The 27,237-nt window shown below is 44.8% G+C and overlaps 1 protein-coding gene across 4 annotated transcripts in view; it reads right to left on the bottom strand.

Moving 5' to 3' along the window:
• Positions 1–27,237, bottom strand: part of NLK (nemo like kinase) — a 70,632-nt gene that overhangs the window by 38,061 nt on the left and 5,334 nt on the right. For 2 of the 4 annotated variants that reach the window (XR_013623838.1, XM_068102232.2), the window contains exon 2: positions 4,385–4,514. Coding sequence is in view for 3 of the 4 variants with exons in the window: in XM_068102232.2 (XP_067958333.2) it covers positions 4,385–4,514 (130 nt within the window). In the remaining variant the exon portion in view is untranslated. Of the gene's footprint in view, positions 1–4,366; positions 4,515–27,237 lie in introns of all 4 variants that reach the window. The other 2 variants (XM_068102231.2, XM_068102233.2) reach the window with 1 other exon arrangement.

Below are 27,237 nucleotides of genomic sequence, written 5' to 3'. Positions count from 1 at the left end.
TTACTTGCATCGAAAAGACAGATGATTGCCACACAGCATGTACATTTTTATACAAACGGTCATCTACCCACTCCACAACTCAAAAATACACAAGCAATTTTGAAGAAGAAGGCCATTTGGCCCATCAAGCCAGCACTACAGCCACACCATATCAATCCTTACTGGAATTCATGGACGTGTGCCTGTGCGTGTGTGCATGTGTGTGCGTGCGTGCGTGCGTGCACTGCTACTCCTACAGTTCTAGGCTGATTACATCCAGATTTTCTACATAGGATCAGCATGACCCAAATTAGTGTATCGGGTGTTTTTATCTTGTCCATGGTCTTGAGGGGGGGAGCGTGAGGAGGGAGACGCAATTTCCCTATGTAAATGTGTGTCGTGTAGCGCCATCCCTAAATAGGAGCGAGTATTTCAAGTCCCCACCCTTTACAGTACAGTGTTCCTGTCCCCACGTTTTCCATTGTGGTGAAGTGTTTTGAATTATAAGCAGTAGGCATGTTTTTGCTTCATGCACATAACCCAGGTTATTTTTTTTGCAGCAGCAGGTTGTCTTTTGCCTATACACTGCCCAAATAAAGGTATGTAGAAGAAAAATGTGTTGCATGCTTGGAACAAGATCGCCTGTAGGTCGGGTACTCTGCTGGTTCAATATAACAGGTCATCAACTTAACTTCACTAGGAGAGGGGTAGGGGAAAAGGCTAGATGTGGAGTGGGGATGAGAGCAGTGTGGCATGCAGAGACTTCACTGGGGGTGTTACTGCACTGTACACGGGACTCAAGAAGTACCTTACACAGGACACACAAGAAAACATTCATCAAAACTAGAACGGCACTCCAGGGAGTGCACAGTCTCACCTAGTGTGCTCATTTTGAACAAAAAAAAACAACAAAAAAAACCATCGTTACCTGAACATGCCACTTTGATGTCCCAATGCTATTATGGCCCATATGCCCGTATCATCCATGCACCCTATTATGACACACACATTGCTATTATGCATAGCTTTATTGATTATTAGGATATTTAATGACCACTTTGTGCATATTAAGGCTAAATTGCATCAATGAAGGTGGATATAAAAAATATTCAAATTATATTTTCCCTATGGCTAGTCGATCTGAATGTAGGAAGTATGATGTTTTGCATCGATCTGTTAAGTGGTTCTGCAGAAGAAGATTTTTTACATTTATATTTTCAATCCAATATGGCCACCAAACCACGTGACCGGTGACGTCATGAATTTAATTCTTCACTCACATCGGTTCGTAGATCATATAGATTAAGTTTCAGATAAGGATTTTGATTGAACCAATTATGGCTGGAATACCACTTAACCGATGACATCGGTACCACCCTACACACCCCATGGGGAGTTAATGACATAAGGCATGTTTCAATTTTATTTTCGTCGAGCGGTTTTGGAGAAGATGACGTCCAGATTTTTACGGCATAGAGCCCATAGGGCAAAGCCGTCAAGAACAGTGTTTGTCCGTATGTATGTATGTATGTATGTATGTATGTATGTATGTATGTATGCATGTATGTGTACCAATCAGAGCTGAGGATCTGGTCACATGACAGGGTGATGTGATTACGTCTGATGCCATTATGGCAGTACGGCGGATGACTTTTTCTGGTCTTCATCAATGATCTCTCTGACTCTCTTGAAAATCCTCTCTATCTCTTTGCTGACGACTCTACTCTCTGTCGCTCCATTCCTCATCCCTCAGATCGGCAGTCTGCAGCCTCCTCACTCTCTGCAGACCTGGACAAAATCACAGACTGGGCATCCAAATGGAACATGTCTTTCAATCCTGATAAATCTCACACTCTTACGATGTCTCTCCGAAAAGACCGACTGGACAACCCTCCCATCCACTTTCTGAATAATCCTCTCCAAGAAGTTCTGTCACTCAAGCTTTTGGGTCTCACTATTTGCCATGATCTTTCCTGGGAAAACCACATTTCAAATCTGGCCTCCAAAGCCAGTCGCCGACTGGGCATCCTCCGTCGTGCGAAGTCCTTCCTTGGCACACCTGAGCTCCTCACCACATACAAGGCTTTCATCCGCAGCTCTATGGAATACTGCTCTCCCCTCTGGTCTGGTGCTCCTGCCTCACACCTAGCTCGTCTTCACGCTGTTGAAACCAAAGCGTTCAGAATCATTGGAATCTCCCGCGATGAAGCTAACTCCAAGGGCCTTTCACTCACTCACCGCAGGCAGGTTGGTGGTCTTTCCGTCTTCTACCGACTCCTCTCTGGCCTTGCCCCCCCAGCTCTCTCTGGGCTCTGTCCCCCAAATATTCCTACAGGTCGCACAAGATCTGCCTGCAACCCTCTTATGGTTAAACTGCCAAAATCAAGATTTTCTGCTCACCTTCACTCCTTCATTCCTCTTTTCTCCCACCTCTGGAACAAACTCCCTCACTCTCTTCAATCCCACTCCACCCTCCAGGTCTTTAAAACAGCTGTTCACCACCATCTCTTATCCTCCCCCATCCAAAACCTTGATCTTTTCTACCCCCACTAATTTCGGTCCCCTTGTGTTTTATACCTGTCCCCCCCCTTCCCACGCCTCCTCCCCCCAAGCCCTCTCCCTCCCACACTTCTCCCTGCTCTCAAATGTTGTGGTTGTGTGCTTCCCCTTCTCTCCCCATCTTGTCTTCCGCTCCCTCTTTTTGTATATTTTATTTGTCTGGTTGTTTTGTTAGTGAAATAAATGTTAGCTCTTTCATGAGCCTCGATTCAGTATACAAAAAAAAAAAAAAAAAAAACTCTCCAAGCTCCGGCATTTTGATTCCAATGTTGTTCAGGCCGAACATATCGTCGAAACAGTCATATATCACAATTGCCATGCTCTACTTTTAGGTTTTATTATGCCACTATGATGTCCCAATGCTATTATGGCCCATATACCCATATCATCCATGCACCCGATTATGACACACACATTGCCATTATGCACAACTTTATTGATTAATTATTAGGATACTTAATGACCACTTTTGTGCATATTAAGGCAAAATTGCATCAATGAAGGTGGATATAAAAAATATCCTCCAAACAAATTAAGCCCAGGTTTCTTAATACAGTCGAGTATCGTTTCAGTAGTATCATTTTCGTAATAGTAATAATAATAATAATAATAATACAGTAAATATGACCATAACACTTTAATCCCAATGTCGTGAACACAAGGTTAATGGATTGAAGCGGTGTATGGTTCATGAATCAACGATAAGCGGTGTACGGTACTAACAACCGCGGAAGTAAGGAAAAATCGCCTCTGTTTTTTGAGAGCATGTTATTAACCCAATCCTTGTGGGGTGTATAGATTACAGTAGATCTTCCCTCAGTTCTATAAGTAAAACTTACCTCACGAACCCCTCCCAACTGAGTAGTTGGCTAAGCCAGCACCAGGCTAAAACTTAGCTCATGGATGTCGGGGTTCCTCCAAATTTCTTTGTTTAATGTTATAAACAGCATTAGTGACTGTTTAAAAAGCTAATCATATATGTCTGTGGTTTATAATATTTTACAAGCCCGGCTACGCCACTGTTAGACTTTCGGTCTCGTTTCCTTTAATCTAATATGGCTACCATACCATGTGACCTATGATGTCAGAGTTATCAATGAAATATTCTCCATAGGGCGTTCCTCCGGACTATGTTTACAGTTTAGCATGGATCGGACAAGTGGTAGCAGAGCTAAACAATTTTAAACCGAAAATATGATGTGGACCCACAGACAACAGACAGGACCATTGCAATAGTCTCGCAACCCCTTGGAGGCAAGACTAATAAACCAAAAACACATACAAATAAGATCAGATGGTCATCAGCTGTGTGTGGTTTTGAAATATAGTCAACGAATAGTTAAAGACACATCATGAAAAAGAATGTTCTAAAGGCTTCCCTTGGGGACAGATGATTATTTGCTACTATGAAAGTAACCATCAATAAATCGATTCCTGAGACAAAGAGTATGCAAAGTATCTATAATTATTATGCTGTACCAGGAAAGAGGTGAGGAGGATAAATTGATGATTAAAATTAAGAAAAGGAAGAAAAGCGAGAGGTGAAGAATAGATATAAAAGGAGTGTTGTTGTTATTGTTGTGGCGGTAGTGGTAGTGGTAGTGGAAGTGGAGGAGGCGGATGAGGAAGAAGAAGAAGAAGAAGAGGAAGAAGAGGAAGAGATTGAAAATGAATTTGAGAGAATGTACTTGTAAGGACAAGTATGGGGCATGTGGGGCAAATACTCCATTTTCTGTGTAGATGGCCCAAATCACACATCCAGGGCATGCACCTATTCCAAATCAATGATACTTTATTCCACCAGGTGCTAAGCCAAATGCCTCCACACCTCTAGTTCCTCGCTCACATTGTCGTGTTTGAAGAAGCAGAGCATTTTGAGCTCTCGGAAGACCCGTTTGCAGGACACAAGGTTCTGGAAGACATTGGGCATCTTCTTGAGTGCCACACGCCTGCCATCCCTGGGGTCCGTTACCGACCTGGTTATTCACAAGATCAAAGCAAGGAAGACAACGAGAATGACAGTGAAAGGTCTCCATGGAGCATCAGCAAAACAAAATTTTAATAAAACATCTTTGAAATAAGCAATATGCAATAGTCACGAGGATGTTCAAAAACTCAGACCAACACCAGTTCAGGACAACATTGTCTTTGCATTAAAGGTCATTAAAGGTTATCAATTTTCATCAGCAGAACAAAATGGTCAAAACAAATGAAGACCACTCATTGCGGTCGATCCTTAATCCTTTCCCTCGCTACGGGTTGTTCTGAATGACTGTTGACCATGCCCACAATTGTGCTCTACTTCGCATCAAAAGATTTAGCACAAGTGGAAGTACATTTTAAAATGTTTCAAAAGTGAAGGAATGGATGAGTAGGCACCAAGTTAAAACATCTGCTGTCAAACAAAGCATGTTGCTGGGTCCTGTCAAGGAGAGAAAGATAACAAAACAGGTACACCTGCCCAGACATGGGGACCATATTCCATAAGAGACCATACAATGGTCTTGTACAGATACTAGCAGGGGTACCTGGCGCTGCACGGTGATGTACCAATCCTGTTGCCATTTTGAAGAAATCAAATTTTGTTTTTATTTTTCCAAATTTTTTTTGTCATGGTAGACCTTAGTTTTGTTGTGGAACACTTCCCTACTCCCACTAAGGAATTGGGCCAGGGATCATTTAATATTACCTTTCACATCGTTACAAAGGCTTAGGCACTATAGCGCGATAAAAAAAAAATCTAACTTTCTTTTTCAACAATTTATTTTGCCCAAATCACTCCCCGACACGCAATGATGAACCAGCCTAGTGTTGGCTAAACGGTTAAGGTGGCTGGCTTGAGATTTTAGGGTCCTGAGTTTGAGCCCCTGTCCCACAATGGAGAACCCATTGACAATGTTGTTAAACATGGACATCTTATTCAAGGTATGAATATCAACTGAGTATTCTTCATGTTTAAGGATACAAGCCAATCCTTCCCCCAGTTTCCCATATTCTCAATCTTGACGAAGGCGGTACTGGCTTGGGCACAAGATGAAGCAGACAGGTGCCTGGATAGGTAAATATAGTGTAGAACAACAACATGCATTTTAAGGCCATTTTCCCTGCTAGACCGGGGGTTAGCCTTGCGGTCCCCATGACAATCTTCTCCATTTTGCCCTATTTTCTGCATCTCTCCTTGTTAACCCGCTTGCCCGCATTTCTTCTTCCACCATCTTTAGCCAAGTCTTTCTCGGTCTTCCCCGTCCTCTACTTCCTTCTACATTAATTTCCATCACTCTTCTCAACCAGTCACTTTCATCCTTCCTCAACACATGACCAAACCATCTCAACCTGTTCCTCTTCACAGCATCAATCACAGGCAATATTCCCATCATCTTTCGCAATTCATCATTTGTCTTCCTCTCTCTCAACGATACTCCGCACATCCATCGAACCATTCGCATTTCCACCCTTTCCAGCCTTCGTTGCTGCTCTACGTTCATTACCCATGTCTCGCTCCCATAAATCATAACACTTCTCACACATGCAGCATACACCTTTCCCTTCAGCTTCAGCGACACTCTCCTCCTCATCAGCACGCCACTCAGATCCCGAAACTTCTTCCATGCACATCTCACTCGAGCAACCGTTGCCGAGTCTGATCCACCTTCTCCATTCAGCATGTCTCCGAGGTAGCAAAATGTTTTCACACCTTCCAGCTACACGCCGTCTCCAAGATCCAACTCAACATTTCCTCCATCTGCAGCTCCCTCTGTGCACACCTTACATTTGAATGTAGTTGCCACACTGGTAAATGACCCTCTCAGACCACGACATTTTTGATGAACCCACTCAGTGCACGTTGTACATTGAATGGAGTTCACTCCGACACCCTTCCTGCACACAGCACACGGCCACTTCCCAGTTCTTTCCACCTCACCACATGCTTTACCACTTGCCATCACCTTCGTCTTTCCGATATTCACCTTCAGACCTTTTGTCTCCATACATTCCTTCCACTTGTTCATCTTTTCCTTCAGTCCATCCATACTTTCCACAATCTACACCAGATCATCTGCATACAACAACTCCCACGGTAACCCTCCTTTACGTTCTGAGCCAGCACCTCCATCACAGCTACAAATAGTAGTGGACCTAGTACCGACCCCTGATGCACTCCCACCTTCACCTCAAACTCACCACTGTTCCCGTCCTTCGTCCTTACAGCTGTGCGCGCTCTTTTGTACATTGCCATCACTACTCTGATCAACCATTCCTCCACTCCTAACTTCCTCAATGCCCATGTCAATACCTTGCGTGGAACCCTATCGAATGCTTTCTCCAGATCAACAAACCCAAAAAACAACTTCATCCTCTTCTCCATGTACTTCTCCTGCAACTGCCTCACAATGAAAAGCGTGTCTGTCGTTCCTCTTCCTGGCATAAATCCAAACTGCATTTCGTCGATCTTCACTTTCTTCCTTATCCTCCTCTCCAACACCCTTTCCAATACCTTCATTCCATGCTCCAATAACTTTATCGCTCGGTACGAGCCACACTCCAGAGGGTCACCTTTCCCCTTGTATAGAGGGACGAGGGTACTCAGTTCCAAATCCACTGGAATGCGGCCTTCTTTCACCACCAGATTACAGATCTCTGTCATTCTCTTCACACCCCAACTTCCTGCTGCCTTCAACATATCTCCCACAACTCCCGTCGGCCCTCCCGCTTTTCCACTCTTCATTGCTTTTATCGCTTCAACTTCCTTCTCAGTTATCTTCTCTGCCGGTCCTAAAACTGGGTTACTCTCTATGTTGCCATCCCATTCATTCTCTGTATTCAACAGCATTTCCATATATCTTTTCCATCTTCCTTTAATTCCATCTGGGTCGACAACGATTTGTCCCACTTCATCCTTCAAGCAACTCACCCCCATCACATCACACCTCTCTTTCGCTATGTGCTTTGCAATCCTGAATACTGCTTTCTGACCCTCTTCCGAATCCAAGCGTTCTCCGAACATTTTCCTACATGCCTCCGGCGCTTTTGCTACCTCTTTCTTTGCAGCCTTGCTGGCTGCCTTATAACTTTCATGCTCTGCTGTTTCTGCTCCCGTACCCTTCGCCTTCTGCCACTCCTTGAACTTCTTCCTCTTCTCGTCAATCCTCTTTCCAACTTCATCATCCCACCACCATGTTTCCGAGTGCCTCGGTGGTCCTTTTGTCCATCCACATACCTCACCAACGGCTCCCAACAGACTAGCTTTCATTGACATCCAACCACTTTCAAGCTCAACCACATCATCCTCTACCCTACTCAGCCTCTCTTTTAATGCCTCCCTTACTATCACCTCTTTCAAGCTCCACACCTTCATTCTGGGTTGGTACTTCACCCGCCGAGCTCTCCTCGCACCTTTCACCCTTATGTCGCAGACAACCAAGTGGTGCTGTGAAACAGCCTCCTCCCCCGGGATCACCTTTGTGTCCCGGAGGTGCCCCCTATCTTGCCTACGCACCATCAGGTAGTCAACAGTTGTCGTCGACCCACCTGACGTGTATGTAACAAGCTTATTAACCTCTTACTGGAACTGAGTATTACAAATCAACAAATCAGCTCCATCAGCAAACTCCAAAATCCTTTCACCTTCCCCATTTCTCACACCATATCCGTAACCCCCATGAACTCCCTCAAAACCATCCATACTCCTTCCCACATGTGCATTCAGGTCTCCTCCCACCACAAAAACTTCCTCATCTTTCACGTTTTCCATCAGCTTCTCTATCGCACACCAGAACTTGTCCTTCTCTTCATCACTTCGACCAACCTGCGGAGCATATCCCGAGATGACGTTCACCAAGAGCTTTCCAATCATCATTTTCACCATCATCAACCTATCACTCACTCTAGTCACACTCACCACACTGTCTACAAACTCCTCAGAAAACAGGACACCAACACCATTCACGCCCTCCGGGCACCCTTGCCACCCAAACTTGTATTTCTGTCCCTGCCTACCATTCACCATTCTCACACCACTTCCCTTCCATCTCGTCTCCTGCACACAACATATGTCCACTCTTCTTCTGACCAATACTTCCACCACTTCTCCTGATCTCCCTGTCATTGTCCCTACATTCCATGTCCCAAACCTCAGAAACCAATCTCCACTTCGGGCTGCACCCTGCCCATATGTAGTTGTAATTGTCATGGTTCTCTTTTTGAGGCAATGTTTTTATGGCCGGATGCCCTTCCTGACGCCAACCCTCTTAGTCGTCTCTTACGACACGCAGGGATACGGTGTACCTATTCTGACCAGGGTACACACTGGGAAACGTTTAAAACATGGAAATTCTGGGGGGGGGGGGGGGGGGGGGGGTAGTGTAGAAGCAACAGCATAAATATCTAACTGTGAACGAATGTGGTCTGGTATGTCATTTATGTACAACAAGAATAACATATGGCCCAAAACGAAACTCTGAGGAACACCTGCTTTGATGCAACACCTTGAGGAAGATAGGGCCGAAAAACACCAAGAACAACAGTGCCCAAAACCTTCAGGAGCACTATGTATGGGGGGCAGTCTTCCCTCATGCACTACTGAAGTTTGGTAATCAATAGGAAAGATATTTTACCATGAATTGGGGAAACAAATGCAGAATGCGTCAACTTCCCCATAAAAAGAAAAACTGGAAAGGAATTTTTGAACATCGAAAAGAACATAAGGAAGCAGAATGGATCCCAAACTTGGAAAAGATGAGGCAACATCTCGAGGAAATGCCCCCATTGATTAATTGATGGAGAAAATTGGAAAACAACTTTAAAAATTGCCAAACTTCAAGAGCCCAGGCCTAGATGGCCTAGATGGTAGTGGTAGTGGTGGTAGTGGTGGTAGTGTTGGTAGTGGTGGTAGTAAATGTTGTTAGGGTTAGGGTTAGTTGTTAGGGTTAGCACTTGCTGCACTTGGACGGCGAACAAATTTCTAGCTAACAAATCCAGCAAATTTCTAGCTAAAACTAATTGATGCTCTTCACAATCACTACGCGAGGATACTTAATGAACTGATCCAATAAGAAAAGGCAGTGGGATGAGTAGCTCGTAGAAGGGAACACCTTTCTAGAGTGGTTCGTAGACGGGAACACCTTTCTAGAGTGGTTCGTAGACGGGAACACCTTTCTCATCGAAAAATCGGAGGAAACCCAACTCCCCCACAAATAACGGCCAAGAACATGCCTACCAACTGCTGACATGAATAATCATCTAACACAACATGGCGGTTTAGAGGCAGAACAAAAGGGATGCAAGAGAGGGTGTGATAGAACTATTGACTACCTACTACTGAACAAGGCCATACTTGAAAATTGCAAAATGTGAATAACTAAATTGTCCACTGCCTGGATAGACTATAAGAAAGCTTTTGACAGTGTCTCACATTCGTGGATGATAAAATGCATGCAAATATACAAAATCAATCCACAAAAAATCGAACAGATTGAGAAAACAATGGCACTCTGGAATACCACATTTTGATATTACAGCACTCAGAAGGAAAAATCGAAATACCAGATGTGAAAACACGGCATGGGATCTTCCAGAAAGTCTGGCTCTGGGCCCACTAAGTAACCTCATTAATGATCAAGGACACGGATACACCCTAACAACCAATAGAATAGACGAACATCCAAAGAAATAGGAAAGGTGACACAATGATTTAAAACTCTTCTCGCCAAAAAATCGTCAGAACAACTAAAACTAGTAAAATGGTTTTCCATTTCAAACATTCAAATGTTTTCAAATGCCAAACTGGACATTCAAATGGAATTTGCAATAGACAAGTGCACATTGGTACAAGGTAAACCAACAAAAACAGACAACAGAAAAATTGACCTTGAAACAACAATACAGCAGTTAGAAAACGAAGCAACATACAAATACCTCAGAGTCGAAGAGGGCCACCAAATATGTCACAAACAAATGAGCAAAGCAATCGCCAAAGAATACCGACATAGAACGAAGCTGATCCTGAAAACATACCTCTCCCTAAGAAAGAAAGTCAAAGCCATAAACCACCTCACAGTACCAGTGTTCAAATATAGCTGCAGAATAATAAACTGGCCCCAATCAGAAATCAACAAGTTAGACATCAAAACAAGAAAACTCCTTACCATCCACAAAATGTTTTACAAAAACCAGTGCATCCCAAGAATGTACCTGCCAAGACGAGAGGGAGGGAGTGGCCTGATGGAACTCAAACAGGTGCACAGAGCGATGAGTGTAGGACTAGCTAAGTATGTGAAATGCTCAACAGACTATCAGATGCAATTTGTAAACAAACATAAACAAAATAAAGCTGCAATAGTATCCCTAACTCACCTTGCAAAGACTTTCCAAAAACAGGTGCAAATGCAGCCCCAACAATTGCAAAAAGAGACAAAATAAATATATAAAAATAAATATCAAGAAACATACACCAACAACTGGGAGAATGACAAAAGAGCAGGAAAATACAAAAAAGAATTGGACAGTGTGGGGATAGACAAAGAAGGCTCATTGGAATGCCAAAAAAGAGGTCAGCTCAACTGGGACGGTGAACGAATCATAATAAATGCCCAAGATCAAGGACACTACACCAATAGATTTAAAAGGATGGCAGGACTGAGCCAGACAGACAAGTGTAGATTCTGCAAGACAGAAACAGAAAGTACTAGTCACCTGCTCTCAGGATGCAAAACACTATTATAAGAACAACTTTACAAACAACGGTACAACAAAGTCCGCAAAGTGATTCATTGGCATATCGACAAAAATTTAAACATCCCAGGACCAGAAAACTCATGGAAACATGAACCAAGGGCAGTCATTGAAAATGAGGACGTCATGCTCACGCACGACCTGATGATTCCATCGAGCGTGAACATAGAAAACAAAGCATTGCGTCCGGACATTGAACTCAGGAACAAAAAGGAAAAGACAGAATTGATGATTGAGATATCAGTACCCAGGGATTTTGGCCTAAACAACACAGAAATCAAGAAAATGACAAAATACAAGGACCTCAAAAATGAGATATTGGAAGCTGAAGCACGTCAAAATTGGAGCAACAGGAATGATGAAGAAGAACCTCACTGAGATTTTAAAAACCATCCCCGGGAATATTACCACAAATGAACTACAACTGGAGGCAATCCGGAGTTCGGTGATGATCGTGAAAAGAGCCCTTGGAACAAAACTGAAAAAGTTGAACAGCTTGGTCCATGAACCAAAGACTGTTACATCTGAAATCCCCAAAAACGAGATGACAAAACGCAACGCGCACGCACGCACGCACGCACGCACACACACACACACACACACACACACACACACACACACACACACACACACACACACACACACACACACACACACACACACACACACACACACACACACACACACACACACACACACACACACACACACACACACACACACACACACACACACACACACACACACACACACACACACACACACACACACACACACACACACACACACACACACACACACACACACACACACACACACACACACACACACACACACACAATACTCTGGGTACTAGCGACATCATAACAATGGCGCCACTTTTCTTGCTGTACCTGATGCACAGAATAAAATGTGTGCATTCCCTCAAGGTGAATTTCCTACTCCCAATGGATGCCAACCGATGGGGATTGTCCATGCTCTTTCCTTTTCTATCCTTTTCAAGCAAGGAAGAAGCACGTACCATTTTTAGTCTTTGGTTTGACTTGAGCCAGTCCAAACCGAATGGGTGTTTTATAGGAGACACCATCTCCTTACTGGATGGCCGTTGGCTCCCAATGGGAGTTCGTCCACCCTTTGCCAGGTGTTGTTTTTGGCCCTGCCAGGGTGTCACAGTCACCCTCCCCACGAGCAAAGCCAGTGAGGCCGGTCGGTTTAGTCGCCGACAACCTGATCATGCGGCAGGTAGCACTGGGTTACATGTTACAAGTAGCAGTCCCAAAAGACTGACCTAACCTGAAATATTACTGACCTCGGAAGGATGACAGGCTGAATCAACCCTATTTCAACACAGGGGTGGATGCAGGGATTTCAAGACTGAGGGGTGCACCAAGCCATAGTGCCAAAGGGGGGCACTTTTTTCCTCATCACATATTCAAATCATGCTCCACTCATGTGTTGTGTCATCTCCACGTGATCTTTGCGTCATATCCGCTGAAGCGGCCGCTGTGGACGATTTCCCTTTGGACGGTGGATTTATGTGACGAAAGCATGATTTTTTTTACCGTCGCACTTGGAGTGTTTTATAATAAAGCAGCGATTTTAAACCTCTGAGCGTTTGTAAACTTCCTGTAATGTTCCTTATTCAAAATAATATGGACACTGGTGCCGTTCCAGGATATTCAGAGCTTATAATTTATAGGTGAGGGCGAGACTACCGGAAGTAAGCTGTAACACGTGCCCTTTTGTGGTTTGTTTTCTGTGACTCACTGGGACTGACACAATCTGTCAATTTCCCAACCCGGATCTCAGTCAACGGAGCATCTTCTCTTCTGGACTTGGTTATGACTAACTTCCCTGAAAATGTCTGCTGCTCTTCTTCTGCTCCAATCGGCTCAACTGATCATGTGCTTGTTAAAGTGGACATCTCTCTGACCATTCTCATGGAGCCTCCTCAGCGTCGACGAGTCTGGCATTTCACTCAGGCCAACTGGCTCGGTCTTCAAGCAGCCATCAATCATCTGGACTGGTCTCCCATCTCTACCACCTCTGACATCAACTCATCCTGGGAATTCTTCCAAAGTAAATTGCTCTCTCTCATGCACAGATTTATCCCATCTCGTCTTCAGTTGTCATACCCTTCCTCCCGTCCATGGTACACGGAATCTTGTGGTGAGGCTGTTGCCCAGAAACAACTTGCCTTCGTCTAGTGGAAAGCAAATCCAACGGAAGGAAATCTCATTTCCTTTCACAAAGCCTGAAACAAGTGTGTGTCCACCCTCAGGAGAGCCAGGAAACAATATATCTCCGTTCTCAAGACCGAACTCTCTTATCTGTCTCGCTCTTCCAAATCCTGGTGGCGTCTGGTCAAATCTGTTTCTGGTGTTTGTTCCCCCTCCATCCCCTCCCTTACCTCAAACGGCTACACAGCTGACTCCGCACGTGAAAAAGCTGAATGCCTCAACTCTATGTTTGCCTCTAAATCTTGTGTCCCAAACCCATCCCTCTCTGTACCCACCGTACCCAGTCGTACCCAGCTGCTCCTGGACCCTGTGTCCTTTCCTCCTGACAAGGTGGAAAAGTTTCTGTCAACCGTCGACTATGATTCTGCAACTGGCCCTGACGGCATCAGCCCACCAGTCCTAAAATCCTGTTCTAACACTCTTTCACTCCCTCTCTCTGTTCTCTTCACCCTCTCTTTTGCTCAAGGTCAACTGCCATCTGCAAGGAAATCAGCCAACATCACCGCTTTACACAAAAAAGGTGCAAAAACAGATCCTAGCAACTACAGACCAATCAGCCTTCTCCCAAATATCAGCAAAGTCATGGAATCCATCATTGCTTCGGATATGAAATCTTTCCTCTTCTCCAATGGCTTGATCTCTGATCATCAATTTGGTTTCAGACCAGGTCACTCTACTCTGGACATGCTGCTTCTGCTGTCTCAACAATGGATGGAGGTCCTCAATGCCAAACAGGAAATTAGAGCTGTCTCCCTCGACATATCACGTGCCGTCGATACGGTCTGGCACCCCGCTCTGCTCACCAAACTCTCCTCCTTTGGTATCCATGGAAATCTCCTCGCATGGCTGGTGGACTTCCTCTCTAGTCATGGTCAACGTGTCGCCCTGAATGGGTTTCTCTCATCCCCTTCCTGTTCAGGATGGAGTTCCCCAAGGCAGTGTTCTGGGCCCTGTGCTTTTTCTAGTCTTCATCAATGATCTCTCCGACTCTCTTGAAAATCCTCTCTATCTCTTTGCTGATGACTCCACTCTCTGCCGCTCCATTCCTCATCCCTCAGATCGGCAGTCTGCAGCCTCCTCACTCTCTGCAGACCTGGACAAAATCACTGACTGGGCAAACAAGTGGAACATGTCTTTCAATCCTGACAAATCTCACACTCTTACGATGTCTCTCCGAAAAGACCGACTGGACAACCCTCCCATCCACTTTCTGAATAATCCTCCAAGAAGTTCTGTCACTCAAGCTTTTGGGTCTCACTATCTGCCATGATCTTTCCTGGGAAAACCACATTTCAAATCTGGCCTCCAAAGCCAGTCGCCGACTGGGCATCCTCCGTCGTGCGAAGTCCTTCCTTGGCACACCTGAGCTCCTCACCACATACAAGGCTTTCATCCGCAGCTCAATGGAATACTGCTCTCCCCTCTGGGCTGGTGCTCCTGCCTCACACCTAGCTCGTCTTCACGCTGTTGAAACCAAAGCGTTGAGAATCATTTGAATCTCCCGTGATGAAGCTACCTCCAAGGGCCTTTCACTTACTCACCGCAGGCAGGTTGGTGGTCTTTCTGTCTTCTACCGACTCCTCTCCGGCCTTGCTCCTCCAGCTCTCTCTGGGCTCTGTCCCCCAAATAGTCCTAAAGGTCGCACAAGATCTGCCTGCAACCATCTTATGGTTAAACAGCCAAAATCAAGACTCTCTGCTCACCTTCACTCTTTCATTCCTCTTTTCTCCCGCCTCTGGAACAAACTCCCCCACTCCCTTCAATCCCACTCCTCCCTCCAGGTCTTTGAAACAGCTGTTCACCACCATCTCTTATCTTCCCCCATCCAACATTCTCATCAACATCTCATCCCTCAACATTCTCATCCTCCTCGACCTCAGCGCCGCCTTTGACACCATCGATCACACCATCCTCCTCACCCGACTTGAAACCACCTTTAACATTACCGGCACTGCCCTCTCTTGGATTAAATCATACCTCTCTGACAGACGCCAGTTCATCTCCATCAATAACTGCAAATCCCCCACTGCTCCCCTCCCCCACGGTGTCCCCCAAGGTTCAGTTCTTGGCCCCCTCCTCTTCATCCTTTACCTGTCCCCCTCGGTCACTTAATCCGCCGTCATGGTCTCCAATTCCACTGCTTCGCCGATGACATCCAGCTTTTCATCTCCACCGCCACCCACTCTATCCTGACAAACTGCATCACTGAAATAAAATCCTGGCTTCAAATCAACTTCCTCAAACTTAACTATGATAAATCTGAAATAATCATCATTGGCCCAAAAACGCTCATAAAATCCACCCATAACTTTGCCCTCAACATCGACGGTATCCCAGTATCCACCTCCCCTCACATCCGGAATCTTGGCATCATCTTTGACCAAACCCTCTCCTTCGACAAATACACTAAACAGATCACAAAGACAGCCTTCTTTCACCTGAAAAACCTCGCCCGTCTCCGTCCATCCCTCTCCTCCATGGCCGCAGAAACCCTCATCCACGCCTTCATCACCTCCCGTCTGGACTACTGCAATATCCTCCTCTATGGTTCACCCTCAACAATCACCAATAAACTCCAATACATTCAGAACTCCGCTGCCCGTCTACTCACCCATTCCCGGACCCGTGACCACATCACCCCCATCCTTTACAAGCTTCACTGGCTCCCCATCTCCCAGAGAATCAAGTACAAAATCCTCCTCTTGACCTACAAAGCCCTCCATAACCTGGCCCCATCCTACCTGGCTGACCTCCTCTCCAGACACACTCCCACCCGCAACCTCCGCTCTGCTGGTACCAACCTCCTGACACAACTCCCCCCCCCCCCCCCTCCCCCATCCGGACCAAATTCAGATCCTGGGGGGACAGGGCCTTCTCCATCGCTGCTCCCACCCTCTGGAACTCACTACCTCACACCATCAGAGACTCCTCCTCACTCACCACATTCAAAACATCACTCAAGACCTACCTGTTCAACACTGCATTCAACGTTCAACCCACAGCATCTCACCCCTGACTATCTCCTCTCCTTCTCCCTCCTTTGTGCGTTGAATATTTCCCTATTGATTCTTCTTTTTTTTGCAATTGTTTTTGTGTTTTGCTATGCATTATGTTTTGCACTCTGTCAAAGCGTCTTTGGGCTTCCTGTAAAGCGCTATATGAAATAAATGCATTATTATTATTATTATTATCCAAAACCTTGATCATTTCTACCCACGCTAATTTCACCCCAAATCCTCTTTTTTGAAATACCAACTTCTTTCCTGGAAGTCCTTGGTGTCCTTGTGTTTATACTTCTCCCACCCCCCGCCCCCTTCCCACGCCGCCTCCCCCCAAGCCCTCTCCCTCCCACACATTCCCGATGTCCCTCACAAATGTTGTGTTTATGTGCTTCCCCTTCTCTCCCCATCTTGTCTACCGCTTCCCTTTTTATATACTTTGTTTGTTTGTCTGTTTGATAAATGTTAGCTCTTTCACGAGCCTCGATTAATTATGTATACAAAAAAAAGAAGAAAAAAAAAAATCCAATCACGTGACTGTTGTCGCGAAGGGTGCACTAACCGGAAGTTACGTAGTTCCGTGGGCGGCTAAACAAACATTTTGTATTCTTTTTCATAAAACTTTATATTGTTAGAAAGAGAATTACTTCTCGCTTGTCGGAAAGTTAAAATGTTAAAGATCAGACGAGAATTAAGCGAGTTATGATCAAATAACCTACACCGTTTCCATAATTTCTGGCTGTAACACGTGCCCTTTTGTGGTTCGTTTTCAACGTATCCAATCACGTGACTGTTGTCGCGAAGGGTGCACTAACCAGAAGTTACGTAGTGCCGCGAGCGCCTATTATCGAAAATCCGAAGGGGGGGGGAGTGGGGGAGGTGCGCACTGCACCACCACTTGGTGTAACATTCCACATTTCAACATGCCAAAACATAAGCACATAAATACATGGGATAATGTCTGGAACGGTGTTAAATGAAATGTCTGATCTGTATTCATATCTCTTGAGGCAAATATATATTGGTCAGGATGCAATCAAACACCTCTTGTAAATCCATTTGTATGAAATTCAGTATTCTGTGAGAAAAACAAAATTGGCAATGAGGTTGGAAATACCATTGTGCTGATGTCATTGACATTGTGTACAATATCCAGCACAGCAGTGATACACATATATTGGAACGTGATCCTTCAATATCATTATTTTTATTTTTATTCATGGTACAATCTTCTGCATTTATCCAGGGTGGAAAGAAACTTTAAATTAAGTGGTTTGTTTAGTTTTCACAAGTATGTGTTATAGCTCACAGTTGGAGATTGTGACCCTGACACTAAGGTTAGGGAGGAGGTGTGGGGCAGAGGCAGTGGTAGGGAGGAAGTGTAGGGCAGGGGCAAGGTTAGGGAGGAGATTCGGGGGAAGAGGCAGAGGTAGGGAGAAGGTGCAGGGCAGCGGTAGGGAGAAAATGTGGGGCAAGGGTAGGGAGGAAGCGTGGGGCAAGGGTAGGGAGGAAGCGTGGGGCAGGGGTAAGGAGGAAGCGTGGGGCAGGGGTAAGGAGGAAGCGTGGGGCAGGGGTAGGGAGGAAGTGCAGGGCAGGGGTAGGGAGGAGGTACGGGGAAAGGGTAGGGAGGAGGTACGGGGCAAGGGTAGGGAGGAAGCGTGGGGCAGGGGTAGGGAGGAAGCGTGGGGCAGGGGTAGGGCGGAAGCGTGGGGCAGGGGTAGGGAGTAAGTGGGGGGCAGGGGGAGGGAGGAAGCATGGGGAAAGGGTAGGGAGGAGGTACGGGGAAAGGGTAGGGAGGAGGTACGGGGAAAGGGTAGGGAGGAGGTGCGGGGAAGGGGTAGGAAAGAGGCATGAAACAAGGTGGGGAGGAAGGCAGGGAATAGGTAGAGAGGAAGCGTGGGGTAGAGGTAAGGAGGAAACAAAGGGCAAGTGCTTTTGTTCCTCTTCTTTCCGCTGGTCTGTGCTTCTGTTTTTCCTCTTTTTCAGTGAAGCCCACCTAACTCCTCCGAATTCCTCCTTACGGTTCATTCATTTTTCTTCTATTTGTGCCTCATTTGCCTCTCCATTTTTTGGTGTTCTCGATTATGAAATCCCCCCTCCGACCAGCCGACTATCCCACCTCCCCTTCCTACACAGACATGCTGTGATCTGTTCTGACATGTGTATTAATGTTGGGTTTGATGTTTCCATGAGCGAGATGAGCAGAATTGCCTTTTCCTGCATTCACCATCTTCTTGTAAAGTTCCTTCTCCCCAGCCATTAAGGAATGAATGCCAGTGAACCTCAAGCTGGTCCCTTTCTGTGGCTTTCAGGTAGTCACATTTTTTCTCCATGTTGGGTGAGTTTCCTGATGCCACCAAAAGTCATGTTTTGAAAAGAGCAAAACTTCAACACCTCCCTGCCCCCCCCCCCCCAAACACCTCCCAATATTCGATACAAAGGTAACAAAATAAGAATCTGCAGCAACGAAAATAAAGGCATTTCTCTTCAAGTAAAAGTACAGCAAAATTTGGACATAGCTGAGCAACCATGAGATGACAATGTCAAACCAATTGAATTTTGCTGCTTCACAGATAGAAGTTATGTCTGAATAATGAATGAATGATCGTTTTAAGGCCATTTTCCCCACTAGAGCAGGGGTTAGCCTTGCGGGCCCCATGACAATCATGGTTCCCTTTTTGAGGCAATGTTTTTATGGCCGGATGCCCTTCCTGGCGCCAACCCTTAGTCGCCTCTTACGATGCGCAGGGATACGATGTACCTATTCTAAACCGGGGTACACACCATCTCTCTACATGTCTCAGATGCCAAAAAAATTGGTTCTCTCCTATCAAAACATATTGGGTGAAAATTTGATGTAAAGAACAGTTAATTTAACAATGTGAATTTGCATGACTAGCATGTGGCTAACGATGTGATGCGTGCATATTGCAAGCTCATGGCCTTGCTTCTACATCCCAAGGCGGCATTAGGGACATGCAAGCTAACCTCGATCTAACACATGTGCTGGGGTGTGTTCACTGAGCTGCATATACAACTGTAGCACAGCTGCAGTGCATGCTCATAGGGAAAAGCAGCCGCCATGTTGGAATACCCTTCCCTTGCTAGAACATGAGAGGGACAGGCATAGCTGAGAGTGTGTTAAACATGATTGCATATGGACTTTATCAGGTTCCATTAACAGATTGATTCACATTTGTTTTCCCATATCGTTTCCTTTCGAGCCTTCCAATAGAGCTACGAAGGTGATTGACTAAACTGTTGTTAGTAAGTCAGAAGTGTCAAGTTGAGTTGGCCTGCAAGAATAATCGAGTCTCAGTGCCCCCAATAAAATGTGCGGTGGGGGAACTACAAATTGATAATTGTCCAGCAACAATTGCTACTTTGATTGTATTTTCTAAGTATTTAGAAAGAAAGAATGAAAAAGCAATAAGGAACCCGCATATGGCGTTAACGACCAACACACACAGACACAATAACTCGATATCACTGTGGGCACTTTACTGGTGATTATAAAATTTTACATTCATATGATAAATGACACACATCAGCATAAACACGAGCCGAATTGGCGACTGATCAGGCAAATACTACAGAGTTGAAACTTCACCGCCGAGCCAAACAATAATAAAATAATAATAATAACATGAGGAAACATTTCAAAATATTGTTTAATATAAAATAAAGTTCCCTTACTTGTGAAAAGTGATGCTTTTGGTCACTTTCGACTCACGGGAATTCCTGTGATTGCAGCAGAAAGCACAACAGAACACTGGTTTCAATAAAAACATGGTGTTCATGTTCAGTGAGCTGAACAGCCTAGCTGGGCTATGGTAATCCAATGTGGAAGTAATGACTATTCGCTGGTGCCACTCACTACCCACATATCACCACCGCGGGGTTCGCTCCTTTTATATACTAGTACACCCGCAGACGCCGGAAGGGGCAGGAAGGGTCATTCCTCTTTGGGGTATATAAATTACAGTCGATCTATGGGCGGGTCTCAAGAACATTGGGTGTGTGTTCATTTACCAAGTTTCTTGTGGAGAGATCGCCAAGTGGTTTAAGCATTTGAGCACTCCTTTCAAAACCGTTAAGGAATGGCTGGCTTGGCAAGCGCTAGCTAGCTGCTTGGTAAAGGAGCACAACCCGAGCTTCTCCCTTTCAGTTTCATATCAAACAGCAGGAGTGAGTTCCTAAAGTTCGCTACGAAAAATGCCACGGTAGCGGCAGAAAGGGCCATGTTATTAACTCAACATTTGTGGGTTATATAGAGTACAGTAGATCTTTGCTTGGTTCTGCAAGTAAACCTTCCTTCAAATTTCTTCCATTTAGTGTTATAAAGAGCATTAGCGACTGTTTAAAAAGCTAAGCATACGTTTTTATGGTTTATAATATTTTTACTTCCTATTGCTCCCACGGAAACGCCATTATAACTATAGGCTATTTATACACATTATCACTGCAGAAAAAACGCCTTGGGGAAGTGGGACATTATTAGTATTAATATTGTTTTGTAATAACATTAACAATATGTGATTATCATTAATTTTGTTTTTAAAAGAGTCTTTGGAAAAACGCCACGCTAAAGCTAATTTAACATTTATGTACACCTCAACACGCAACCCATTGACGACAATGGCGGGGAAACCCCGCTCGGGGGAGAAAACCCCTTTTTTGAGGGGGGCAAATGAATGCGCTACAACCTTCATTATGTAACCCTTGGTCGTCCTGTCAAATTTGGTTGAGATTGGATAAGTAAGGACGGAATGTATTGGCGTCAAAAATTCATCAGACAGACGGACAGACACAAATGGCGTATTTTAGTACGATACCACTCAATGGGTGTGTTTTGACGGTTGGCTGTGGCGTGATGGCTGGCTTGGCAAGCCGATTGGTAATGGGACACACCTGGATCAGCTTTTTGCACGATTTTGTTTACGGCTGGCTGTGTCGGGTAAGATTAGGGTGTCACCGTTATTCTAATCGGAAGAAGTAATTAAATATATATATATATATACAATAGCAGTCAGGGGGGGATACCCCCTGACTCAGAGTCAGGGTTATTCTTTTTTTTACTGCCAATTATTGTACTTTTGTTATTGTTTACCCTTTGAGTATGGGATTTTTTTCTGATAAAAATACCCCTGGTACGGGATTAATTTGTCATTTTGGTACGGGAATGCAACCACGTACTGACGATCTATTTATAGGTATAGTCGATGACGTGTAGTAACGTCATCCGTACACAAAACTTTTTTGCGGGTTGCGGCACTGGACGTCATCCGTACTCAAAGGGTTAACATTATTTTGCAATACTGTAATGTTAATATTATTATTATGCCATTATCATTATTCTTGGTATTACTTTTGCCATTTGAAGTGGCCTTGAAAAAATGCCACAATAAGGTGGAACGACGCTCAAGCTGCTATATATACACCTTCCCAAAGAGGAAACCGGCAATAAAACGGGAATTCCTCCGAATTTTTTTGCAGTCAAGTGAGGTCTAGAGCAACGTAGGCAAAGCAAATGTGCAAATAACACCGAGTCCTCTTACTCGTGATACAATTAAGGGTATTTGTAATACCCTGATCCACCACCGAAGGAAGCAGCGATACACGGTACACATTTACGAAGATAATTCGCATTGCCCAACCATCGGAACTCTTGGTGAGGGGAGCAAATGAAGTCACTACAACCTTTACTGTATGATCCGTTGTCCCCATGGCAAGTTTACTTGGTTGAGATTGCATAATGATAAGTAACGACTGAATACATGAACAATTTTGACAAGTGGCCACACAGGCCACCTAGGACCAGGTTTTGGTGGCCCAACAGAGTTTTTGGTGGAATCTGGCACCCCGGCCACCGCATATTTTGAACCCTGCCCCTCATGACTCCGCAAATACCTTGCGATGGCACTGATGCTGTTCTAAGCCACACTAATAAACGAGTTCAAATTGGGTGCACATGTGTCATGTGTGAGGACAATTCCTTATGACTGTAAGGGCGACCTTTCCTTCATTATATTTTCTCAGTCTCTTTCACACTCCACCATTCTTCCAATCACTCTTCACTCCCCTTCAGTCTGCCTCCAACACTCCTATTTTCAGACTTCCCACCTCCTCTTACTCACCCTCCTATAAATCAGTGAAGCAAAAGTAAATATATAAATAATGTTTTAAAAGTACAGAGTGAATCAAAGTAGCCTCCAGGCTCCTGCACAACTCGTGCCCAGATTCACAGTGTAACGTGCATGGGATGATTCTTCCAGAAAACCCCACAGCAGATTGATGGAGAGTGGATCACCTTTTTGTTATTTCTTCCCCAGCTCTGGTCTCGAAATGCAGTGATCCGATTCAAATCCCATAATCGGTTGCTGCTTTGTCTATCATGGTGGGCCATGCCGTGTTGCATGTAACAAAAGAACAAGCTCATCCACATCCTTCCCGATAGAAACAAACGTAAAGAGGGAAAATGGCAGAGGGCAAGAAAGGGTCGTGGTGTGGAAGAGGAGAGAATAACTTCTTTTTTTTTGTATACAAGATCGAGGCTCATGTAAGAGCTAACATTAACGACCAAAAAAAAAAACGGACACATAAGACTAAATAAAGGGAGCGGGAGACAAGATGGGGAGAGAGGGGGAAGCACACAAGTACAACATTTAAGAACAGGGACATCGGGAGATCTGTGGGAGGTAGAGGGCTTGGGGGGGAGGAGGCGTGGGAAGGGGGGGGGGGGGTGGGAGAAGTATAAAACACATGGACACTGCTAGGACTTCAAGGAAAGAAGTCGATATTTCAAAAAAGTGGATCTGAGTATTTTTAAGATTATTGATTTGAGTATTTTTAAGAACTACATAATGCATCCAACCCAAATGCTTCCGAACTTAACCCAAGAGAACCTGCATTGTTTCATCACCGCAACCTCCAAACACAACTCCAATGGGAGAAACAATTCTGCAGACATTCACCGAAGCATCTACAAAGATCATTTCAACATTGCAAATGTACAGGGTGTACTATATTAGACTGAACTCCTGACTTATTAAACAACTAATATGAATGTAATATGATTTAAATTAAAATAGGCATGAATCACCAACAGGGTTGATCATTTATTTGTGTCCCCTAAAGTGAATCAATGGTTTGCAAGTTAAATCTACATGTCCACCATTTTCTTGGATAACTTTCCTCTTGCTTGCATCGTATGAAGTAAGAGACCATACCTGGTTGCATTTTCTCAAGAAAGAATGAACCTTTTCAGCAACACTGCAATCCAAATGAAAATTTGCCTTCTCAATAACCAAGAGCATCATCTTGTTTCAATGTCTCCAGCATTACATGAGCAAATAATTGTCAAGCAGCTTGGTCTGCCTCAGCCATCCAGTGGTGAGTGTGAAACTTGTTTTGCAGCTTTTCAATGCAGCTTTGCTTTTCAATATCAGATGAACTGAGGTCGTTGACATGTTCAGCAACCAAGAGTTCCGCTGTCTCGACTTTTATGGAGATGCTGCAAAAGATCTGGCGACTTGTGCAACTACCTCCGTGGTGTGCAGTGTTGGCTGGAGCGCTTCACGAGACGCGTGGGCTTATTGTATCAAGACGTATAAGGAAATTAGTCCATCTGATTTTTTATCCTCATCAATGTACCAGACTTGAGACAGACCGTCAATGCCACTAAAGCAGTCTCGTGGCATGACATTATGCTGGGTGGTATGGTTATGATCACTGGATGGGTGGTTTGCCATTGCCTTCCAGTCAGTCAAGGTAGGAATTTGTCATTTGGTTAGCATGCCCACAATAACTCTCCTACTATTTGTGAAGAACACTGTGGGATCTTCAACATCTACCAATGGAAATGGCAAGCCATATTCAATGGTATTATGACCAATTTTTCAAGATGTGCTTTCAGATGGTACGGACTCATTTATTAGATATTCCTACCTGGACCAGTACTTAGCAGTCACAACAGAGGATTTCTTCAAACCAAGCTTCAATTTGAAATTCCCGTTTTGGATTGTATATTATCATAGGGTTGGCAGGATAACTTTGAGGTATGCATTACTCGGCTTTGCCAAGTTTACCCGAGGTATGAATCCCGGGTTAGCTATAAACTTTCACCCAGGTGTTTTGCACCAAAGGTGAGGCATCAATGTGTGTGGTGTCAATCAGAAGGACATAGAGTCTGAAGACCCGTCAGCAAGCAATGGGAGAGTTGGTTGATGTTAAATATCCCACGGTGTCTCGACCGAAGAGTTGGGCGAGTTCCCGCTGGTACCCTGCACAAATTGCAAATTCCTGCCACAATCAAATGCCAGGCCTGGTCAGCCTGTTCCAGAAATACTTAGATCAGAACATTTCTCCACCCACCCCCGACTCACAGCACAAGGTGAGAATAATTCAAGCCATTACAAAAAGAGAAAAGAATATTGTAAGTTATCAGAATTTCATCAACAGAGAGACAGAGACAGAGACAGAGACAGAGACAGAGACAGAGACAGAGAGAGAGAGAGAAAGAGAGAGAGAGAGAGAAAGAGAGAGAGAAAAGATGCAGCAAGAATGAGAACAAGCAAAATCAAATGCTAGGGTCTGTAGTTTACATCTAGTCACAGAGTACACACCCTATGGGCGATGTTGTTCCAAGCATGCAACAAGTTCTTCTGACACATTCCTTTATTTGGACGGTGTATAGGCAACTGACATCCCTGGTGTTGGGCTAGCGGCTAGGGTGCCGGCTTAGGATCCTAGGATCCTGGGTTCGAATCCCGGTCGATCGCCGAATTAATGCCAGGGGGGTTGACTCAGCCTGTCATCCTTCCGAGGTCGGCTAATTGAGTACCAGTTCACTGGTAATTCCCTGTTTGTCGTTGAAGGCGGCAAAAAGGGTTGGCGTCAGGAAGGGCATCCGGCCGTAAAACATTGCTTCAAAAAGGGGACCAAAAAAAAACAACAACTACCACGGTCCCCGAAAAGGCCAACCCCCGCTTTGCGGGGAAAAATGGCCTCTAAACGGTGGTTTTATAGGCAACTGACAACTGCCTCAATCGCTCTCGAAAATAAAAACAATAACCCGGTTTACGTGCATGAAGCAAAAACATGCCTGATGCTTAAAATTCAAAACACCTCACTGCCCTGTAAAACGTGGTGTGAGTAATACTGTAATGTAAAGGGTGGGGACTTGTAATACCCTCTCCCACCTAAATGTGGCACTACATGATACACATTTACAAAGAGAATTGGTGTCCATCCATCCGTCCTCCCCCCCCACCCACCCCACGCCCGCTCCCCCAAGACAATGGGCAAGGATAAAAACACCCTTATACACTAATTGGGGTCATGCTGATACTATGTAGCAAGTCTGGATGTAATGGGCCCAAAACTGTAGGAGTAGCGCGACAAACAAACAAATGCAGGTCCGTGAATTATAGTGAGGGTTCAGATTTATTGAAATTGGCATCGTTTTGTAATGTTTAAAATACATGTTGTCCAGTCTTAACTGAGACACCCTGTACCATTTAAACATAATGAATATTCAACATCTGAAAATATACGATGTCTCTCCGAAAAGACCGACTGGACAACCCTCCCATCTACTTTCTCAACAATCCTCTCCAAGAGGTTCTGTCGCTCAAGCTTTTGTGTCTCACTATCTGCCATGATCTTTCTTGAGAAAACCACATTTCCAACCTGGCCTCCAAAGCCAGTCGCCGACTGGGAATCCTCCATCGTGTGAAGTCTTTCCTTGGCACACCTGAGCTCCTCACCCCATACAAGGCTTTCATCCGCAGCTCAATGGAATACTGTTCTCCCCTATGCCGGTGCTCCTGCCTCACACGTAGCTCGGCTTCACGATGTTGAAACCAAAGCTTTCAGAATCATTGGAATCTACCGCGATGAAGCTAACTCTGAGGGCCTTTCACTCACTCACCGCAGGCAGGTTGGTGGTCTTTCTGTCTTCTACCGACTCCTCTCCGACCTTGCTCCCCCAGCTCTCTCTGTGCTTTGTCCCCCAAATATTCCTACAGGTCGCACAAGATCTGCCAGCAACCCTCTGATGGTTAAACTGCCGAAATCAAAACTCTCTGTTCACCTTCACTCTTTCATTCCTTTTCTCCCGCCTCTGGAACAAACTCCCACTCTCCCTTCAATCCCACTCCCCCCTCCAGGTCTTTAAAACAGCTGTTCACCACCATCTCTCATCTTCCCCCATCCAAAACCTTGATCTTTTCTACCCCCGCTAATTCACCCCAGATCCACTTTGTTTGAAATTCCAACTTCTTTCTTGGAAGTCCTTGCAGTGTTCATATGTTTTATACCTCTCCCACCCCCCTTCCCATGCCCTCTCCCTCCCACAGATCTCTCGATGTCCCTGCTCTCAAATGTTGTGTTTTGTTTCCTTCCCCTCTCTCCCCATCTTGTCTACCGCTCCCCATGTTATATGTTTTATTTGTTGGTTTGTCTTTCTGTGTGATTAATGTTAGCTCTTTCACGAGCCTCGATCTTGTATACAAAAAATTTTTTATTCTTTTTATGCAGATAGAGTTAACATGTACGTGATATGAGCCAGCTTCAGAATAAAAAGCTGTTCCCTAATGGAACAGAAACACAAAAGAAGATAAAATACTGAACGTTCAGAACTTGCTGTACCTCACACCTTGCAATGGAACTTGTACCATGTAGCAGTATACTGTAATACCACATGGTTGAAATTGAACCAAAGGGGCCAA

This window comes from Myxine glutinosa, chromosome 6 (assembly GCF_964187855.1).
Source record: "Myxine glutinosa chromosome 6, kmMyxGlut1.1, whole genome shotgun sequence".
Classification (NCBI taxonomy): domain Eukaryota; kingdom Metazoa; phylum Chordata; class Myxini; order Myxiniformes; family Myxinidae; genus Myxine; species Myxine glutinosa.
Note: the sequence above shows the minus strand (reverse complement) of the source record. Positions and strands in the feature narration are given on the sequence as shown.